The sequence below is a fragment of the Podarcis melisellensis genome (assembly GCF_964234715.1).
Source record: "Podarcis melisellensis genome assembly, chromosome: 10".
NCBI lineage: Eukaryota > Metazoa > Chordata > Lepidosauria > Squamata > Lacertidae > Podarcis > Podarcis melisellensis.
Window position 1 is genome coordinate 2,000,925 of NC_138542.1, and position 17,828 is coordinate 2,018,752.

The 17,828-nt window shown below is 47.9% G+C and overlaps 1 protein-coding gene across 2 annotated transcripts; it reads left to right on the forward strand.

Annotated features, from left to right (window-relative positions):
- The first annotated feature begins 88 nt into the window (after nucleotides 1-88).
- On the forward strand, nucleotides 89-17,642 carry OPTN (optineurin). Of its 2 annotated transcripts, none has more exons than XM_081927745.1 (14): nucleotides 89-237; nucleotides 877-1,053; nucleotides 2,961-3,163; nucleotides 4,164-4,328; nucleotides 4,747-4,823; nucleotides 4,978-5,112; nucleotides 6,642-6,723; nucleotides 7,440-7,555; nucleotides 7,704-7,856; nucleotides 8,459-8,552; nucleotides 9,262-9,420; nucleotides 10,648-10,778; nucleotides 10,995-11,068; nucleotides 16,407-17,642. In XM_081927745.1, the coding sequence occupies exons 2-14, from the start codon at nucleotides 888-890 to the stop codon at nucleotides 16,535-16,537; spliced, it is 1,686 nt and encodes a 561-aa protein (XP_081783871.1). In that variant the 5' UTR covers nucleotides 89-237; nucleotides 877-887; the 3' UTR covers nucleotides 16,538-17,642. The 2 variants fall into 2 exon arrangements, with proteins under 2 accessions (XP_081783871.1, XP_081783872.1); XM_081927746.1 differs by having other exon boundaries at nucleotides 198-237; nucleotides 886-1,053.
- The last annotated feature ends 186 nt before the right edge of the window (nucleotides 17,643-17,828 follow it).

Consider the following 17,828-nt stretch of genomic DNA (forward strand, 5'->3'; position numbering starts at 1 on the left):
TCCGGGCGAAGGCCGATCGCGGGGCCTGGAAAGGGAGCCGCCCTCGGGGCGCTGCGATGCGCGGGGAGAAAGGCCCGCCAGGCGCCGGAGCGAGGAGCCGCCGCTTCCGTCAGCTGACCGGCCCGAGGGACCAGGCCGGCCTCCCGCCCGCGCCTCTTCCGCGTCGCCGCCCGAGGAGGAGGAGGAGGGCCGCCAGCGGCGGAACTCGGGCCAGAGGAGCTGCGGGGCCGCGGCCTGGTGAGGGGGGCCTCGCGGGGAGAGGCGAGCTGAGCCCCCGGCCCAGGGCGGGGAGACGGGGGCGCGCGGGGAGCGGGCCAGGAGGCGCGGGCGGGAGGGCGGGGGGTCTGGCGCGCCTCCCTTGGCCCCTCCTGCAGCCCCGCTGGTGCCAAGCGGGGGGGGGGGGTCTTGTCGCCAGGCTTGCGCCCCCGTCAGATCACTTCGGTGCTGCTCACAGTGGTTAGCCTTCACCCCCGGAGGCGCACTCCATTGCCGGCTGTGCCTCGCCAGTGGCTGGGTCCACAACATGAAGGAGAAATCTTCCCTGCAGTTGCAAAGCCACCAGGGCTCCCAGCTGCACTCAAAAAGGCACCCAGTAGGCAGCCCTTGCTCACTCACATCCAGCACCTGCCTTGGTGGGGCATGGGCAGTCGGTGTGATCCTGCTCTGCCCCCCTCCCCTTGGCACACCTCTCCAGAAACTTCTGAACATCGTTCTGACCAATGTCTAGAGAAGGGCTGATGAAAACTATGTGTACTAATTAGTACAGTGTTTTCATTCATCAAAATTTCATAGCCCAAATAACTCCTCGTGTATATAAACCACAGCCCAATGGAAGGTGTATTATTATAATTATCTATTTTTTCTTTCTCTGCAAAGTAACTGTAGCAATGTCCAGGAAGCCATTAAATTGTCTTGCTGGTAGTGGGCGGTGTAGCAAGACTGAGGTGGAAAATGGGCATCCAAGTGTGCCGCCCCCCCCACTCGGCACATCCACGGTTGAGGAGATGGTCCAGCAGATGAAAGAGCTCATTACCGAGAACAATGAGCTTAAAGGTGAACAACTGACATTGCATGCACTGCCACATAGCTTCACGGAGATGGCCTTGAAGTAAACTTGTTTGCCTTGAATGCTCGGCTTGCTTGAGCCAATTGCCCTCTGACTGAGTGCTGAGTGCTCAGCTTGGGGCAGGAGGTACGTGAGGCAGCTACTTCGGTGAAACTAAGCAGATCTGGGTCTAGTCAGTGGAGACTGCCTGCTTCTATGGTGGCATAACTGGAGAGGTGCATGGGATGAATGTTAATATATCTGGGACTTAAGGTGGCCTGAACAACGTGCTTTCTTCCCACCTCACAAACAGCCCATCTTTATACAGTGGTGCCTCGCAAGACGAAATTAATTTGTTCCGCAAGTCTTTTCGTCTTGCGAGTTTTTCGTCTTGCGAAGCACGGTTTCCCATAGGAATGCATTAAAAATCAATTAATGCGTTCCTATAGAAACCGAACCGCCTTCAGACCAGGTCTGGGGACAGTCTGTCCCCCGACCTCTTCTGAAGGCTGGCGGGGGCGAAAGTCTTTGCTTCCCCCCCGCCTGCCTTCCCGGGACAGCGGAGACTTTTCCGCTGTCCGGGGCGATCTTAAAATGCCTTCGCTGCCGCCCGCCAGCATTTTAAGATCGCCACGGAACAGCGGAGGAATTCTCAGCTGTCCCGGGGCGATTTAAAAGCCCCCGGGAAGGCAGGCAGGGGGACAAAGACTTGGGACCTCTTCCCAAGGCGGGCGGGGGGCAAAAGTCTTTGCTCCCCCCACCTGCCTTCAAAAGCCATCCGGGATAGCGGGAAGCGCTTCCCTGCTATCCCGGACCGCTTTTAAAATGCTGGCGGTGGGGAGCAAAGCCTTTCGCCCCCGCCGGCCTTCCTGGACCTCTTCTGAAGTCCGGAGGGGGGGAAAAGGCTTTGCTCCCCACCGCCAGCATTTAAAAAAAGGTCCCCGAGATTTCCCTATGGGCTTTCGTCTTGCGATGCAAGCCCATAGGGAAAATCGTCTAGCGAAGCGTCACAAAAACCGAAAAACCCTTTCGTCTTGCGGGTTTTTCGTCTTGCGAGGCATTCGTCTTGCGGGGCACCACTGTAAATGACTTGGATGGTGGTATTGAGGGGGCGCTCATCAAATTTGCAGATGACACCAAACTGGGAGGGGTAGCCAGTGCTGCAGAAGACAGAATCGGGGTTGGAGAACTGGGCCAAAACTAACAATATGTATTTCAGTAGGGTCAGGTGTAAGGTTCTACACTTAGGCAGGAAGATGGGGGACACTTGACTTGCTAGTTGTACATGTGAAAAGGATCTAGGGGTCTTAGCTTATGAGTCTGTGTTCCCTTAGTTCTTAGTTACTCACTAGGAAAGCACTGTGTGAGTGCTCAGAGGCACTCTCTTTCCCAATTCCAGTTGTCCTCCCCAGCTGCTGAGTTCTACAAAGCCATCACTGAGACTCAAGGTAGGAGCTGACAGGCAGTGCCACCCCCTGGATAGGTTGTAAGTAAGAAAGCAGGCAGATGGGGCTGGCCAAAGGCAGTCTGAGGTTGGCAGAGCAGTGCCCCTTTCGCCCTAGTGGGCCAGGCAGCACTGCAAAATGTGCAGTTTCATCCAAGAAACTTTCCAGGGCCGGCCCACCCATTAGGTGTGGTGAGGCAACCACATCAGGTGGCAGGATCCACAGGGGCAGCAGATCCCGATGTAGAGCTTCATTCCCCACTTGTTCCTGATGTAGATCTTCACCCTCTCCCGCTTCCCTGGTGGGGAGAGGGGGAGCCCGTTTGTGTTTTGCCTCAGGTGGCAAAGTGTGTCGGGCGAGCCCTGCCCTCTTCAGTGAATTTTGCCTCTATCCAGGTTCCGGTTTGTGGAGGGAGAGTAGCTGGAGTATATTGATACATGCTAATGCACTATTTTGGCATGTCCCAACAGAAGCCATGAGGCAGCGTAATCAAGCTATGAAGGATCGCTTTGAGGAGCTTTCCACATGGAGAGAGAAGCTGAAAGAAGAGCGGGAGTTCTATGAAACTAAATTCAAGGAAGCCAGACAGTGCTTGGCAACCAAATGTGTAGAGAATGAAGCCCTGAAAGAGCAACTCCAGACTCTGGAAGAGAGAGAGGAAGGGTCCACAAAGGTAAATAAAACTATGAGCATGTGTGCATGCATGGGGCACAGCTATAAAAACTGGCACAGCTAGAGAAACTTTTTTTTATTGCCGGACAAACAACAACAACAGCAGAGACTGTGAATAGCTAACTGTCCAAGGCTGCAGTCGTAAGTGCAGTTCATATTCTTTATTACATTGATTTGTCACTAACTACATAAAATGCTTCGAAATGACTTGCAGTTTTGGTTTGTGTGTGTGTGTGTGTGTGTGTACACACACACACACACACACACACACACACATATATATATATATACACACACAGTTGTACCTTGGTTCTTGAACGTAATCCGTTCTGGAAGTCTGTTTGACTTCTGAAACATTCAGAAGCCAAGGCGCAGCTTCCAATTGGCTGCAGGAGCTTCCTGCACTCAACTGGAAGCTGCGTCGGACGTTCAGCTTCTGAAAAAAAGTTGTAAACTGGAACACTTACTTCTGGGTTTTCAGTGTTCAGGAGCCAAAACGTACGAGCACCAAGGCATTTGAGAACCAAGGTACAACTGTATATGCCAAAAGTTTAAAACAGATCAAAGGAATAAAACAATAAGATTTACAATCTGCAATATTATAAAAGGGGAAGATAAACACATAGGCACTAGATGGCTGGAATAGAAATTTTAATACAAATAAATAAGGCGGCAGGGGCAGAGAGCTTGGGCTTACATGAACTCAATGTCCAATTATTCTTGTTATTATTATTTATTGCATTTATATAGTGCCCTAAACCCGGTGGTCTTAGGGCAGCTCACACAACAAAATCAAAATATAAAACCACAATATCTATAATGAAAAAAAACCAACAATATATATAATCAAAAGAAAAACAACAACCCAATAACAACCCCCCCCCCAAAAAAAGAACCACATTTTAAAAGGGCCTAGTTAATATGTGGCAGGTCCTTCACACTCTCCTTCTGTATCTCCTGGCTTCTCCTCTAACCCTCTCCGTCTAAACTGCTTCTCCTAGGGATGCACGGTTTCCAGAAAGGAGATGGCCCAGGAGCTAGAGCAGCTGAGGATGCAAGTGGTGAAGCTGCAGGCTGAGAAGGCCGATCTGGTTGCCATCATTTCAGAGCTGCAGCTTAAACTCAACATTGGAACTGATGACTCATTTGTGGAGATCAGGATGCACGTAAGCGAGAGCTGTCCCTTCTCCCAGAGGAAAAAATGCATGGCAGGTGCTGTCGGTTGGTCTGGAAGCAGTTCTGCAGCTGGCTCCATAGTCTTATGGTGTGCCCCCCCCCCCGACTTTTGGTAGTAATGTTCATTATTTCAAAATGTGGGAAGTCAGCCCACTGATGTTGGAGGGGGGAGAATCCTGCTCATCAGCTGACAGGGGCCCTGAGCTTTTAATCAAAAGTCCTACCCTGACAGCACCGCTGTCTAGAAATCTCAGCACTCTGGCTTTGTTGGTTCATATTATTATTGCCCTAGTGTCTTCCGTGTGTATTTTCTGAGCTGATGTTAGAGGGAGATTAATGCAATGCATCACATAACTGCAACATGTCAGATTCAGAGTTGTCATGTTCTCCCCTTCCAATTTTCCACAGGAAGGAGAATTAAACGGAGGTGTGAAAGAAATTCAAGACCTTCGTGGGAAAACAACGAGGGATGCAGCTGCCTATGGGTAAGTAGAATTCCTGGGCTGCTCCTAATGGTAGATTTTGATTTGTGCTACCCTTCCTAGTCTTCTGTTAGAGAAAGGGGTTTAAAAGAAGAAGAGTGAAGTGCAGCACTCCAGCTACTGCTCTGCTCTGCTCTCTTCTATTTTCTCAAAACAGGAGCAGATCTCTGGATGAAGCAAAAAAAAAGTTGGAAACCGAAGAGTTGACTGTCAGCCAGCTTCTTCATTCCCTCAGGAGCGAGACCCAGAAGAGAGAAGCCTTGGAAAAGGAGCTCCAGGAGCAGAAGGAAAGGTGGCAACCATCTATAGTTTATAATTATTGGGTTGAATCCAACATTAGTCATACTCAGAGGAGACCTATTGAAGTTAATGGACCTCAGGTGGTCATGTCCATTATTTTCAATGGGTCTAAGCACTGTTAACGTTGAATACAATCCATTTTCAGTGTTTTGATGTATAGATATGATTTCAAACAAGGCTGTTAAGTCCTGAACTTAAAATCGTATTTCTGAGTGTTTCCCCTAAGCATTTCACACATGTTGACCCTGTCATCTGTTCAGCTACACTGTAAGGCAATTAATGCTGTTTTTGTAAGCCCCTAATAACCTAAGTTGCATCTAAAGTGTTAGAGATTTTAATATTTATATTTATGGCATTTATATCCTGCCTTTTTCTCCAAGGAGCTCAAGGTGGGGTGTACATGGTTCTCCCCCTCCTCATTTAATCTCCACCACAACCCTGCGAGGGAGGCTAGGCTGAGAGGCAGTGACTGGCCCAAGGTCACCCAGTGAGTTTCATGAAGGCTGAGTGGGGATTTGAACCCTGGTCTCCCAGGTCCTACTCCAAAACTCTAACCATTATACTACTTTAAAAGGTAAAGGTAAAGGACCCCTGACAGTTAAGTTCAGTCGCGAACGACTCTGGGGTTGCGGCACTCATCTCGCTTTACTGGCCAAGGGAGCCAACGTTTGTCCGCAGACAGTTTTTCCGGGTCATGTGGCTAGCATGACTAAGCTGCTTCTGACGAAACCAGAGCAGCACACGGAAATGCTGTTTACCTTCCCACCAGAGCGGTACCTATTTATCTACTTGCACTTTGTGCTTTTGAACAACTAGGTTGGCTGGAGCAGGGACTGAGCGACGGGAGCTCACCCTGTCGCAGGGATTTGAACCGCCAACCTTCTGATCAGCAAGCCCAAGAGGCTCACTGGTTTGGACCACAGCGCCACCCGCGTCCCCCATTATACTACTTACAATCTCTCTCTCTCTCTCTCTCTCTATATATATATATATATATAAACTTTTAAATGTTTTAGTAGCGTGAAAAAACAATTACAGTCATACCTCAGGTTAAATGTGCTTCAGGTTGAGTGTTTTCAGGTTACGCTCCGTGGCAACCCAGAAGTAATGGAGCGTGTTACGTCCGGGTTCCACCACTCGAGCATGCGCAGACGCTCAAAATGATGCTTCAGGATGCGAACAGGGCTCCGGAACAGATCCCATTCACATCCAGAGGTACCACTGTATTGCTCTTAGTTCACTGGCAACTGTTTGTTCTACTCTGCAAGAGAGAATGCCCTGTAGCTGGAGTGGTTTTGACCTGTGCTACCTACACATTCCCCCAAATGCAGCAATCTTGTATTCTTGTGTTGACAGTGAACAGATTCCACAATGAATCCCACTTGCTTTAGGAGTGGAGAAGGGCTTCTGGAAAATATCATTGACTGTTGCATGTTCTCATGACCTTTCCCATCAAATCCATAGCAATATGACTTACATACTAATATGTTTAAATTGGGATTGGATTCTTGTGTTTCACAGACTTCTCTTAGAAAATAAAACTGCAGAGAAAGGCACTCAGATGGAACCTGAGGAGGAGGAAGTAAAAGAGAGAGCAGAAAGCGTAAGTGTGGCTCATCTATTAATGCACCATGCCAGTCCTGCTTGTTTGTTGGTAGCTTTTGGGTAGAGTTGTCCTTCCTACGGATGGGCTCTAGGAGGCTCGTCACCCAATGGGCAGAGTGAACTTTCGAAAGTTTCTCATGCCTTCATTTGCACGCAGCTGCCCACTAATGCAAATGCTGGTCTGGACTATTGGGTCTCAGAATATCTCACACATTCTGGGTGATGCTGTAAACTTGCCTCTGGGAAACTTGACAGGCAGAGTTCCACGGCCTCATTGAACTGGAGGTGACACCACCTATATTTCACCAATGGTTTGGCCTTTTCCATTAGACACCAAATGAGGGAGGTCAGGGGCGTCGGTGTGGATGCCTTGCAGCTCAGGGTCTGTGTGGCCTCCTCAAAGAGATTCATCTTCCCTCAAGCAATTGTTTGCTTGGTAGAAACAGTTGGGAATGCAAATTGGTTTTGCAGAAGCTGCTTGCCCCATTATAGAAATGGCTCTTGTGCCTATCCTGCCTCTGCTGCAGACAAGAGGCTCTTTCTTATGTGTATATTCAGAATATTTAAACTCAAATCTGCTACTAGTGACATGCTTTTCTGACTAATTTTGCAAAAAACTAGAAGCATAATAGCAGGGGTGTATTGTTAATTCAGTCTGCAGTAAGTGTATGGGCTCAACCTGTGTTTTTAGGTGGATTTGCCTGTTTCTTGCAGGTGGGTGATGAAGTAGAGACTCTGAACCTACAAGTGTCTGCCCTGTTCAAAGAACTTCAGGAGACACATGCTAAATTAAAAGATGCTGAGATAATCCAGAAGAAGCTGCAAGAGAAGTAAGAGTGCTGTTGAATTACATATCAGAACAGGCCTTTATATTTTCTTGAGGCAGAGCATCCCTCAAGGGGTGCAACCAGTTTCTGGCAGAGCATTTCTCTCCCTCCATTCACTCTTTGGTGAAGTTCCCCACGATCTCCTTCCCAGGTGCCAGGCTTTTGAGAGGCAGCAACATGGTGAAAGTGCTGGAGACCTGGATGAGAAGCAGCAGCTGCTGTACACCATTAAGAAGCTGGAGCTTCAAGTGGAGAGCATGCAGTCAGAAATCAAGCTGGAGGAAGCCAGAGCAAACGAAGAGCAGTGAGTATGGGCTCAGGAGCAGGTGGTGAGAAAGTGAGGCTCAAAATGTGGCTGCGATGCATGCCTTCTATTTCCACCTCCATGTTTGTCACTGCTGATCAGCTAAACTGAGCTTGCAAAGAAGAATCTGACAAAAACAAAAAAATCCTTCTCTTTAGGGAAACCTGTGGTGCTGATTAGGTTTCCAACTGAAATTGCCCTACCTTGGTTATTCATTGTTTGAAGAAAAGGTACAGGCCTCCTCTTGCATTGCATTTTACAAGTATACATTCAGTCTCTCCCCTCTCCCCCAATATATGTAGAGAAAATGTGAATATGATAAAATGATACACTTGTCAGAGGATTTGCTGTAGATCCCTGTCCTGGTGTACATTCTGTGGTAAGCCCCAGTTTGTTGAAGTGCAGTATGTGAAAGGTCCTAAGGCTGCCACACATTCTATATGTATTTTGTTGTTGAAATTTAATAGACCGAGAAATTATCTGTTTTATTGAGGAACTGTGAAATCATTGGAGGACACAAGTGAACAAAGCAGAAAGTCATCAAATAAGCCTTTCTTCCTAAATTGCTTATTTTCGTATCTGTCTTACTTGTCTTCCAACAGACAGAAATTTAACACATTGCAGGATGCTTATAGCAAGCTTGTACCTGAATTGACCAAAGCAAAGCAGACAGTTGAAGAACTAAAAGACAAAGAGGTAAGCCTTGCTCTAAAGAATAGTCCCAGTGCTATGTAAGGAAGTGGAATGAACAGCATTTCCACCCCTTTTGTGAAAGTTCCTTCGGGTTCAATAGGGTCAGAACACGCAGGAGGTGCCCACATCTCCCAGTTGCTCTGCATGGTTCCAGCTGTGTTGCACAAGCTGCTTTCTTCCATTTGCATTCTTAATAATAAAATGCAACAGCAAAAATGGCTAAAAATAGCAACATTACTGAGGTTTAACCTAGTGTTAATAAAGACTTCCCTGATTTAAGTAGTGTAGAAGAGAAAAAATAAAGAAGACTAAAGAAGAAGTGCAATTGATAAAAGATAACTGTGGGAGAGGTAGGTTATGACATGTGCATTTATGCTTTAGAGCATTTATTGGTATGGGAGCAGAAAATGGGGAGGGATGACGGCACTTAGGATGATGGCATCCTAAGGAGAGATCATGGTCTCCTTCACCTGCAACAGTGGTGGAGCCATTCTTTAGTACACTGTTTTCCAATCAGGGGAAGTAGAACTGGATGCAGAGCCCCACATAATCAAGCTGTGACCACAGTGTTTTCCCCTCCTGATTTTTGCATTGGGAGCAGCTGCTTGCACTGCGATGCAGCTCATTCACGGGTTTAGACTGCCAGGCCACCAGAAGCCATAAGATGTTTCTGATTGCACTGTGTTCCCCGCCCTGATTAAACCTGCTGCAGGCTGAAAGGCTCAATAAGGCTACCGCTGAGGAACTCATTCACAGACTGGATATGGCAGAGGAAGCCCTAGCTGCCAAACAGTTCCAGATAGATGAAATGAAACAGACCATTGCCAGGCAGGAGGAAGAACTGGAAACCATGGCTATCCTCCGAGCTCAGGTATGGTAAGGACACCTGTCATGTGGTGGTTGGGTGAAATCCTGCTCCACTCTTAAGCAGAGAGAAAGAAATCAATTGACTTAAAATACTTGAGCCCATTGATTTGAGTGGGTCTGCTCTTAAGTATGACTAACATTGAAGATAATCCGTTTATTTTGTAAGCTGCCCAGAGTGACTGGGGAAACCTAGCCAGATGGGCAGGGTTTAATAATAAAATTATTTATTTATTTATTTATTTAGTTTTTCCCCTTTAAAAGTTTTATTTATTATAACAGGCAAACAAGAATTGATCTTAGAAACTTTAGATATATAGATAAGCTTAAATAAATAAATAAATGCTAATATAAACTCATATGCGTGTGTGCCACTTAATGAAATAATTCAGTACATAAGGATGGACACCCTTGGCGTATATCACTTCGTAAATTACTTTGTAAATTAAATTGGGAGGAGAGTGAGCCATTTACATAGACTGTTGTTTGAGGGTTTGTAGTACATTAAAGTAATCCAGTTCTTAAACTGTGATCCTATATTATACATATCAAGGCAATGATTCAAGAGTATTATATAAGAAATTTTGCATGGTCAAAAGCTTTTTACACGTTGGGGAAAATAACTGCTTATTGTTCTTGGTTTGACTGTAATATTTTTATGCAATTAATTAGGCATTTGATGTTGATTGCAATTTTCTGCTTTTTAATAAATCCAACTTATTAGTGCTAAGATTATTCAGTCTTTCTGCTATGATTGTAATCCAAATTCTGAAGTCTTGATTGTGTAAAGAATCGAGTTTTTTGTTGTTGTTAATTTTCATTTCTATACTGCTCTATTTTTTAAGAAAAAAATCTCAAACCAGTTTACAACCTACATTAAAGGATCAAATAAAACAATCCAGAATAAAATAATACTGAAGACAGACAAGTATACATTCAAGGCTACATAATTAACAAGAAACTAAAATATTATCTTAAAAGATTCAAGAGAAAACATTACTAGAGGAAGTCAAATATAAAATGCACACTTAAAACAGCACAACTAGCAAGAGAATAAAATATTATCATAAGCATAGAACACACCTGCAGCTGTTGCTGCCAATGGTGGTTCATGGCGGATGATGGCTGAGGAAGCTCGGTGATTTGGATTAGGGCAGCATATTAACTCAGATTGACTCATTTATCTCTTTTAAAAGCACGTTGTGATCTTTATTCCTGTTTGTTCCTTGATTAGATGGAGCTCTATTGTTCTGACTTCCACGCTGAACGAGCAGCACGGGAGAAGATCCACGAGGAAAAGGAGCAATTGGCTGCCCAGCTAGCGTACTTGCTGACAGAGAAGCAAGACCATGAAGATCTTGGAAGGTGAGAAATGGATCAGAGGAAATGTTTAGCTACTGTAACGTTTTCAATATTTTGTGAGAGGAGAGAACAGTGAGACTATTTTTAAAAGAATAAGTTTATTGGGCTGCATCTTTTCTCTCCATTTTCAGTTCTTCACTGCCATGCTGATTTGGGGGAGAGGGGGAGCCATAGAAAATGAGGGTATGGCATTAGCAATCTCTTTCTCTCTCTCTCTAGGAATATGCTGGCAGAAATGCAAACTCGGCACAGACTCCCATCAGATCAAGGCCAGTCTCACTTTTCTCAAGGAGGTAAAATTAAAAGGGCAAACTGAGAAACTTGCCACACCACAGCTCTTGGTTCACATAACCAACTCAGGGTGGCATCCAAATAACTTTCACTCCAAGTTGTTGTTGTTTAGTCGTGTCCGACTCTTCGTGACCCCATGGACCAGAGCACGCCAGGCACTCCTGTCTTCCACTGCCTCCCACAGTTTGGTCAAACCTACGTTAGTAGTTTCAAGAACACTGTCCAACCATCCAGTCCTCTGTCATCCCCTTCCCCTTGTGCCCTCAATCTTTCCCAACATCAGGGTCCTTTCCAGAGATTACTCCAAGTAGTAGACCAATTGAAACAAAGGACTGTGACCAGACCATTTCATTACCGAGGAGGCAGGTTATTTGAGGACTATCCCTACCTCTGGGTCTGGTCTTGACCGGACGGATACTGGAATCAGCAAGGGATACCCACATGACCTGAAGGTGCTGCTGTGCAATGCCAGGTCAAGGATTCATAAGACTACTGCCATCCATGACTTGATCGTGAATGGAGGACTTGACCTGGCATGTGTAACAGAGACTTGGTTGGATGAAGCAGATGGGCCTGTCCTTGCCGCTGCTTGTCTACCAGGTTTCTCTTACGCACAGCAACCCAGGTCATGTGGGCGGGGACGGGGGGTTGCAGTGATTTTTTAGGAAGTCATTAACTTGCATGAGGCATCCTATTGGGAAGACCCAGTTCTCTGAGCACATGTTTTGGAAGTTGGGCAATAGGGGCAGTGTAGGATTCCTTTTGGTGTACCAGCCTCCCCGCTGCACCAAGGATTCCCTGCCCGAGTTGCTTCAGGTCGTGGCAGATGTTCTTCTGGAGACACCTAGTTTGGTTGTCCTAGGGGATTTTAACATCCATGCTGACACGATCTTACAAGGGGCCGCTCGGGACTTCGTGGAAAGCATGGCCTCCATGGGGCTGTCCCTGAATAAATTTGGCCCAACTCATAGCCACAGACATGCCTTAGACCTGGTGTTCACCTCTATGGATGTAGGTGATCTGACACTAAGTAAAAACGAAACTAAAGAAGTGCCATGGTAAGATCACTTCCTGGTGCAACTGGACTTCTCTGCGACCCTTCCCCTCTGCAGGGAGGTGGGACCGATTCGGATGGTCCACCCCACCACTTAATAGATCCAGTTGGCTTCCAGAGAGTGGTAGGGGATGTTTTATCCCATGTTGATGGCCTTTCAGCTGATTCCCTGGTGGCCTGCTAGAATGTGGAGTTAACCAGGGCTATTGACTGTCTGGCTCTGAAGCGCCCTCTCCGATTGCATGGAGCCCGGAGAGCCCCGTGGTTTTCCCCGGAGCTGAGGGTGATGAAACAATCGTTGAGACGGCTAGAGCACCGGTGGCGGATAACTCATTCCGAATCTGACCGGACACAGGTTAGAGCTCAACGTCGAGCCTACCAAGTGGCGATAGCAACGGCGAAGAAGAATTTCTTCACCACCTCTATTGCATCTGCAGAAAACAGCAGCAGGAGACTCTTTTCAGGTGGTTCACAATCTGTCGGAACCACCAGAGTCACCGGGGCCTGGTAGGGACCCAAGATCTCCTGCAATGCTTTTGCAAAGTTTTTTGCAAATAAAGTCGCTCAGATTCAGAAGAAGGTAGACTCCACTGTGGGAGCAGGACCAGGGCGGGGGAGGGCTAGAGTCCTGTCTAGTCTTGTTACATGGGATCAATTCCAATCTGTTACCTCCGAGGATGTGGACAGGCTGCTTGGGCGAATGAAGCTGACCACCTGTCTCCTGGATCCTTGCCCATCCTGGCTTATAAAAGCTAGCCGGGAAGGACTGGGCGATGGGCTTCGTGGGGTGGTGAATGCTTCCCTCGGTGACGGAGCCTTCCCAGACCCGCTGAAAGAGGCGGTTATTAAACCGCTTCTTAAAAAAACATCTTTAGATGCGGCCACGATGGCCAACTATCGCCCAGTCTCCAATCTTCCATTCTTGGGCAAGGTGATAGAGCGAGCGCTTGCCGAACAACTGCAGGCACGCCTGGAAGAAGCGGACCATTTGGATCCCTTCCAGTCGGGATTCAGGCCTCATCATGGGACTGAAACTGCCTTGGTCGCACTGGTTGATGATCTCCCGTGGGCTAGGGACAAAGGTGAGAGCTGTTTCCTAGTTCTGCTGGATCTCTCAGTGGCTTTTGACACCATCGACCATAACATCCTTCTGGACCGTCTAGAGGGGCTGGGAGCTGGGGGCACTGTCATACAGTGGTTCCGCTCCTTCCACCTGGGCCGTGTTCAGAAAGTGGTGGTGGAGGATGAGTGTTCAGACCCCTGGGCTCTCACTTGTGGGGTGCCCCAGGGTTCTGTCCTCTCCCCCATGCTTTTCAACATCTACATGCAGCCGCTGGGAGAGATCATCAGGGGATTTGGGCTGGGTGTTCATCAGTATGCGGATGATACCCAGCTCTACCTCTCTTTCAAATCGGAACCAGTGAAGGCGGTGAAGGTCCTGTGTGAGTGCCTGGAGGTGGTTAGAGTATGGATGGCGGCTAACAGATTGAGGTTGATTCCTGACAAGACAGAAGTACTGTTTTGGGGGGAGAGGAGGCGGGCAGGTGTGGAGGATTCCCTGGTCCTGAATGGGGCAGCTGTGCCCCTGAAGGACCAGGTGCGCAGCCTGGGAGTCATTTTGGACTCACAGCTGTCCATGGAGGCGTAGGTCAATTCTGTGTCCAGCGCAGCTGTTTATTAGCTCCATCTGGTACTCAGGCTAAGACCCTACCTGCCCGCGGACTGTCTCACCAGAGTGGTGCATGCTCTGGTTATCTCCTGCTTGGACTACTGCAATGCGCTCTACGTGGGGCTACCTTTGAAGGTGACCCGGAAACTGCAATTAATCCAGAATGCAGGAGCTAGACTGGTGACTGGGAGTGGCCGCCGGGACCACATAACACCGGTTCTGAGAGATCTGCATTGGCTCCTAGTACGTTTCCAAGCACAATTCACAGTGTTGGTGCTGACCTTTAAAGCCCTAAACGGCCTCGGTCCAGTATACCTGAAGGAGCGTCTCCACCCCCATTGTTCTAACCGGACACTGAGGCCCAGTGCTGAGGGCCTTCTGGTGGTTCCCTCACTGCGAGAAGCCAAGTTACAGGGAACCAGGCAGAGGGCCTTTTCGGTAGTGGCTCCCGCCCTGTGGAACGCCCTCCCATCAGATGTCAAAGAGGGGAAAAACTACCAGACTTTTGGAAGACATCTGAAGGCAGCCTTGTTTAGGGAAGTTTTTAATGTTTAATAGACTATTGTATTTTAATATTCTGTTGGAAGCCACCCAGAGTGGCTGGGGAAACCCAGCCAGATGGGTGGGGTATAAATAATATATTATTGTTGTTGTTGTTGTTGTTGTTTTGTTGTTGTTTTAGTAATTATTTAGGTTCATTAACTTCAGTGGATAACCTCTGAGTAAAACTTAATTGAATGCCACCCTCAGATTTTTGCCATCAGAACTTACTTTTTGCAAACCTATCTATTCCAGCAGCTGTGGATAGACTGTAATTGCTCATTGACTATGCTCCTTGCAGGAGGTCAGAGGACTACCATGTGGATTATTAGACACATCCAAAAAATAGTTCCTCGTGTCGCATAACTGTTGAGATTCCCATAAGTCCAGTTCTCACACAACAGTTTAAGACAGGCTTCCTTAACCTCGGCCCTCCAGATGTTTTGGGCCTACAACTCCCATGGTCCCTAGCTAGCAGGACCAGTGGTCAGGGATGATGGGAATTGTAGTCTCAAAACATCTGGAGGAAGCCCAGTTTAAGAGATAAATCTACTCTTGGGCTGTGTGGCTTCAAAATACATACGCAAGGACTTTTGTATGGTACAGCATTTGAGTCCCATCTGCACTATGCATTTAAAGTAGCATCATACAACTCTAAGCAGTTATGGGCTCCCTCCCCCCCCAAGGATCCTGGGAACTGTAGTTTGTTAAGGGAGCTGCAGTTGTTAGATGGCCCGCATTTTCTCTTAGGAACTGTCTCCAGAACTCCATGGGATTGGCTTTGAAATCCGCCTGTGAACCCACTTATTCAGTGGCGTAGCGTGGGGGGTGCCAGGGGTGCCGGCCGCACCGGGCGCAACATCCGGGGGGGGCGCGAGTCCAGAGGGAAGGGACAAGTTCCTTCCTCCGCTGGGCTCCCCGCTGCCACCGCCAGCCTTGCGCCCTAGCGCGCGCGCGCCCCCCGCCGCTGCCGCGCTCCACTCACTGCTCGCAGGAGGAGCAGCCGCTGCAGCAGCGCAGACGCCGCCACCGACGCCTGGCCGGGCACGGGCAGCCTCCGCACCCCGCCGCCGCCACCATCCCCTCGGCCCAGCCACAGGCGGCGGCTGCTTCTGCCGACGGGGAGGGAGGAGAGCTCCGAGGGGCCTCGCAGCGCCCTGCGCTCCCCAAAACCCTCCGAGAGGAAGCCGGCGGGCGAGGGTCTCCCAGCGGAAGGGGGCGCCGCTGGCTCCGGCTCTCAGCGCAAGTCTCAGCCGCGGGGGGGGGGCGGGCGAGGACGGAGTGCGGCTGGAAGCCCCCGGACCCGGCCGGGAGGAGGCGAGGCGCTCGCCAAGCCCGGATCTGGAGCGCCTCGGAGCGCGGACTCCACCTACAGACCAATGAGAGGAGGGGGCGGGGAGGCGCCCGAGGAGAGGGGGCTTCGGCTGCCTCGGCTCGCGGGGGCTCCGCAAATAATAAATTTAATAAATTCCTGCTGAGCCTTAAAGGGGGGGGTCCTTGGCTCCTTCGCTCGCCCCCAGCCCCAGTGGCGTAGCGTGGAGGGGGGGTGCAGGAGGGCTGGCCGCAACATCTGGGGGGGGCACGCTCGCACTCGAGTGCTAAAATCCACGGGTTAGGGGGCGCAAATTGCCCCGGGTGCTGACAACCCACGCTACGCCACTGCACTTATTTATCTACAAATGTCTTCTGCAATTTGTTGGTTGCTTTATTGTCATGGGGGAGGGATCATGAGGACTCATGCCATAGGTCACTGTTATTGTGGAAGGTTTTTTGGCGGGGGAGATATGATGTAAAATCATGCAAGTTGAAGAGGATCCATTTCAATTCTATTGGATCTGACTGTTACTGAGACCCAGTGGGAAAAAGCAAAGTGTGTGTGTTCTCTCATTCTTTCTGTGGAGGTGAAAAGTCACCTGAGGGGTTGGTGCCCACAGCTGTCTCTCAAAATTCCCTATGTGCCCACGAGTGCAAAAAGATGAGCAACACTGACTTTTCAACAAGAGGACCTGACCATCTTGATGTTTGTTAATATTATATCTCTTCCTTTCATTCTCAAAAATGAAATTTGTCTCTGCAGAAACAGAAGATCGGGTTTGGCAGCAGCAGCAGCAGCAAAGAAGTGTCCAAATACATTCTTGTCCGAAGTGTGGAATGATTCTTCCTGATATGGACACACTTCAGATTCATGTCATGGACTGTATCATCTAAGCACTGGCCTCAAAAATTCTCAAAGATGAGAAATGCACTTTTTAAACAGAATGTCAATTCACACTCCTTAGCAAAGAGCCTGATTTTTGAAATTTAATAGTCTTTTTTCTATTTGTTTCAACAGGAATTTTTAGGTTTTCATTTTATGTCTTGTGGGGGAAATGGTTTCCCCCTTTAAAAAGCCAGTTAGCCTCTTTTTTTCTAAGCTGGCTAAAGCTGAGGATGCCAACACCATAATGATTATTTGAACTAAAATATTTATAAGAGGTAGAATATAAACTCCTTTGGGTAGTTTTATTGTTTGAGAATCAAAAGGATGTGCATTTATGTATGTGCGTGAACATGTGTGTGTGCCCATTTTAGCAGTCTTCTGGGCATCTGCAAGTGCAACTGAGCCTATGCAGCTGTTTGCCTGCCTGCATGAGCTCAGGTGCTTCATGAGAGTCAGTGTTCTCTGCCTATACATATCTGTGCTACATACAGAATGTGGATGAAAGTGATGGGTTTTTCTTCTCACAGCTGGGAAGAAAGATGGGTCTAGAGAACTTGGTTCTTGAGTTCAGAGGCTAGGAAGGTCCCATTTATAAAACTCATGCTTGCTACATGCTCAAATGTGGCTGTTCTTGCTCTGGCCCCTAGGCAGCACATGCCCAGCACTTTTCAAGAGGATAAAGGCAATTGCCTGTGTAGCTTTGGAATGGAATTGAGAACTGTGTTAGGAAATATTAAGGAGGCAAAAGTGCATCTGACATCATTTGCCGTTTCACTTAATTCTATTCGGGGGAAACTAAATTGTTGGTTTAATAATACAGTGTATTTTAGTAATTGCAAGGGGAAATCCTGTAGTCCCTCCAAAGGGACCTTAATGATACAAATTTTCAGGGGCTTGTTGATCTTGCTCTTTTAAACTATAGGCTAAGATTAATTGGTCCTAAAAACATTGTCATGTTGGTATGTTGATAAACCCGGTTTAATATAAAAATAAATGTTTTTAGAAACATTCACCTAACTTTGAAAAAGAGGCAATTTTATGCTTGAAGAAGAGATACTCAATTGGTTCTCATAATTAACAGCAATCCATCAAAAATAAAATGACGTTGCAAAACCTGGTTTCTATGGGGTTTTTTCCATTACATTTGCTAGGAGGAACATTGATGCAAGAGACTCTGAAGAGGCAGAGCAGGTTTCTGGAAGCAAGTTGTTACAGCCAGTGCCACACTTTGAACACTTGGGGGAAAGAGATGCGGATATTGCGTAGCCTTGAGGAGCGCCGCCTGTGTCTAGAAATGCC

Coding starts and splice junctions, on each gene's coding strand:
- OPTN (XM_081927745.1), top strand. CDS start 888: ATGTCCAGGAAGCCATTAAATTGTCTTGCTGGTAGTGGGCGGTGTAGC. Junction 4,329..4,746: donor TTGTGGAGATCAGGATGCAC/GTAAGCGAGAGC, acceptor AATTTTCCACAG/GAAGGAGAATTAAACGGAGG. Junction 8,553..9,261: donor AAGAACTAAAAGACAAAGAG/GTAAGCCTTGCT, acceptor AACCTGCTGCAG/GCTGAAAGGCTCAATAAGGC.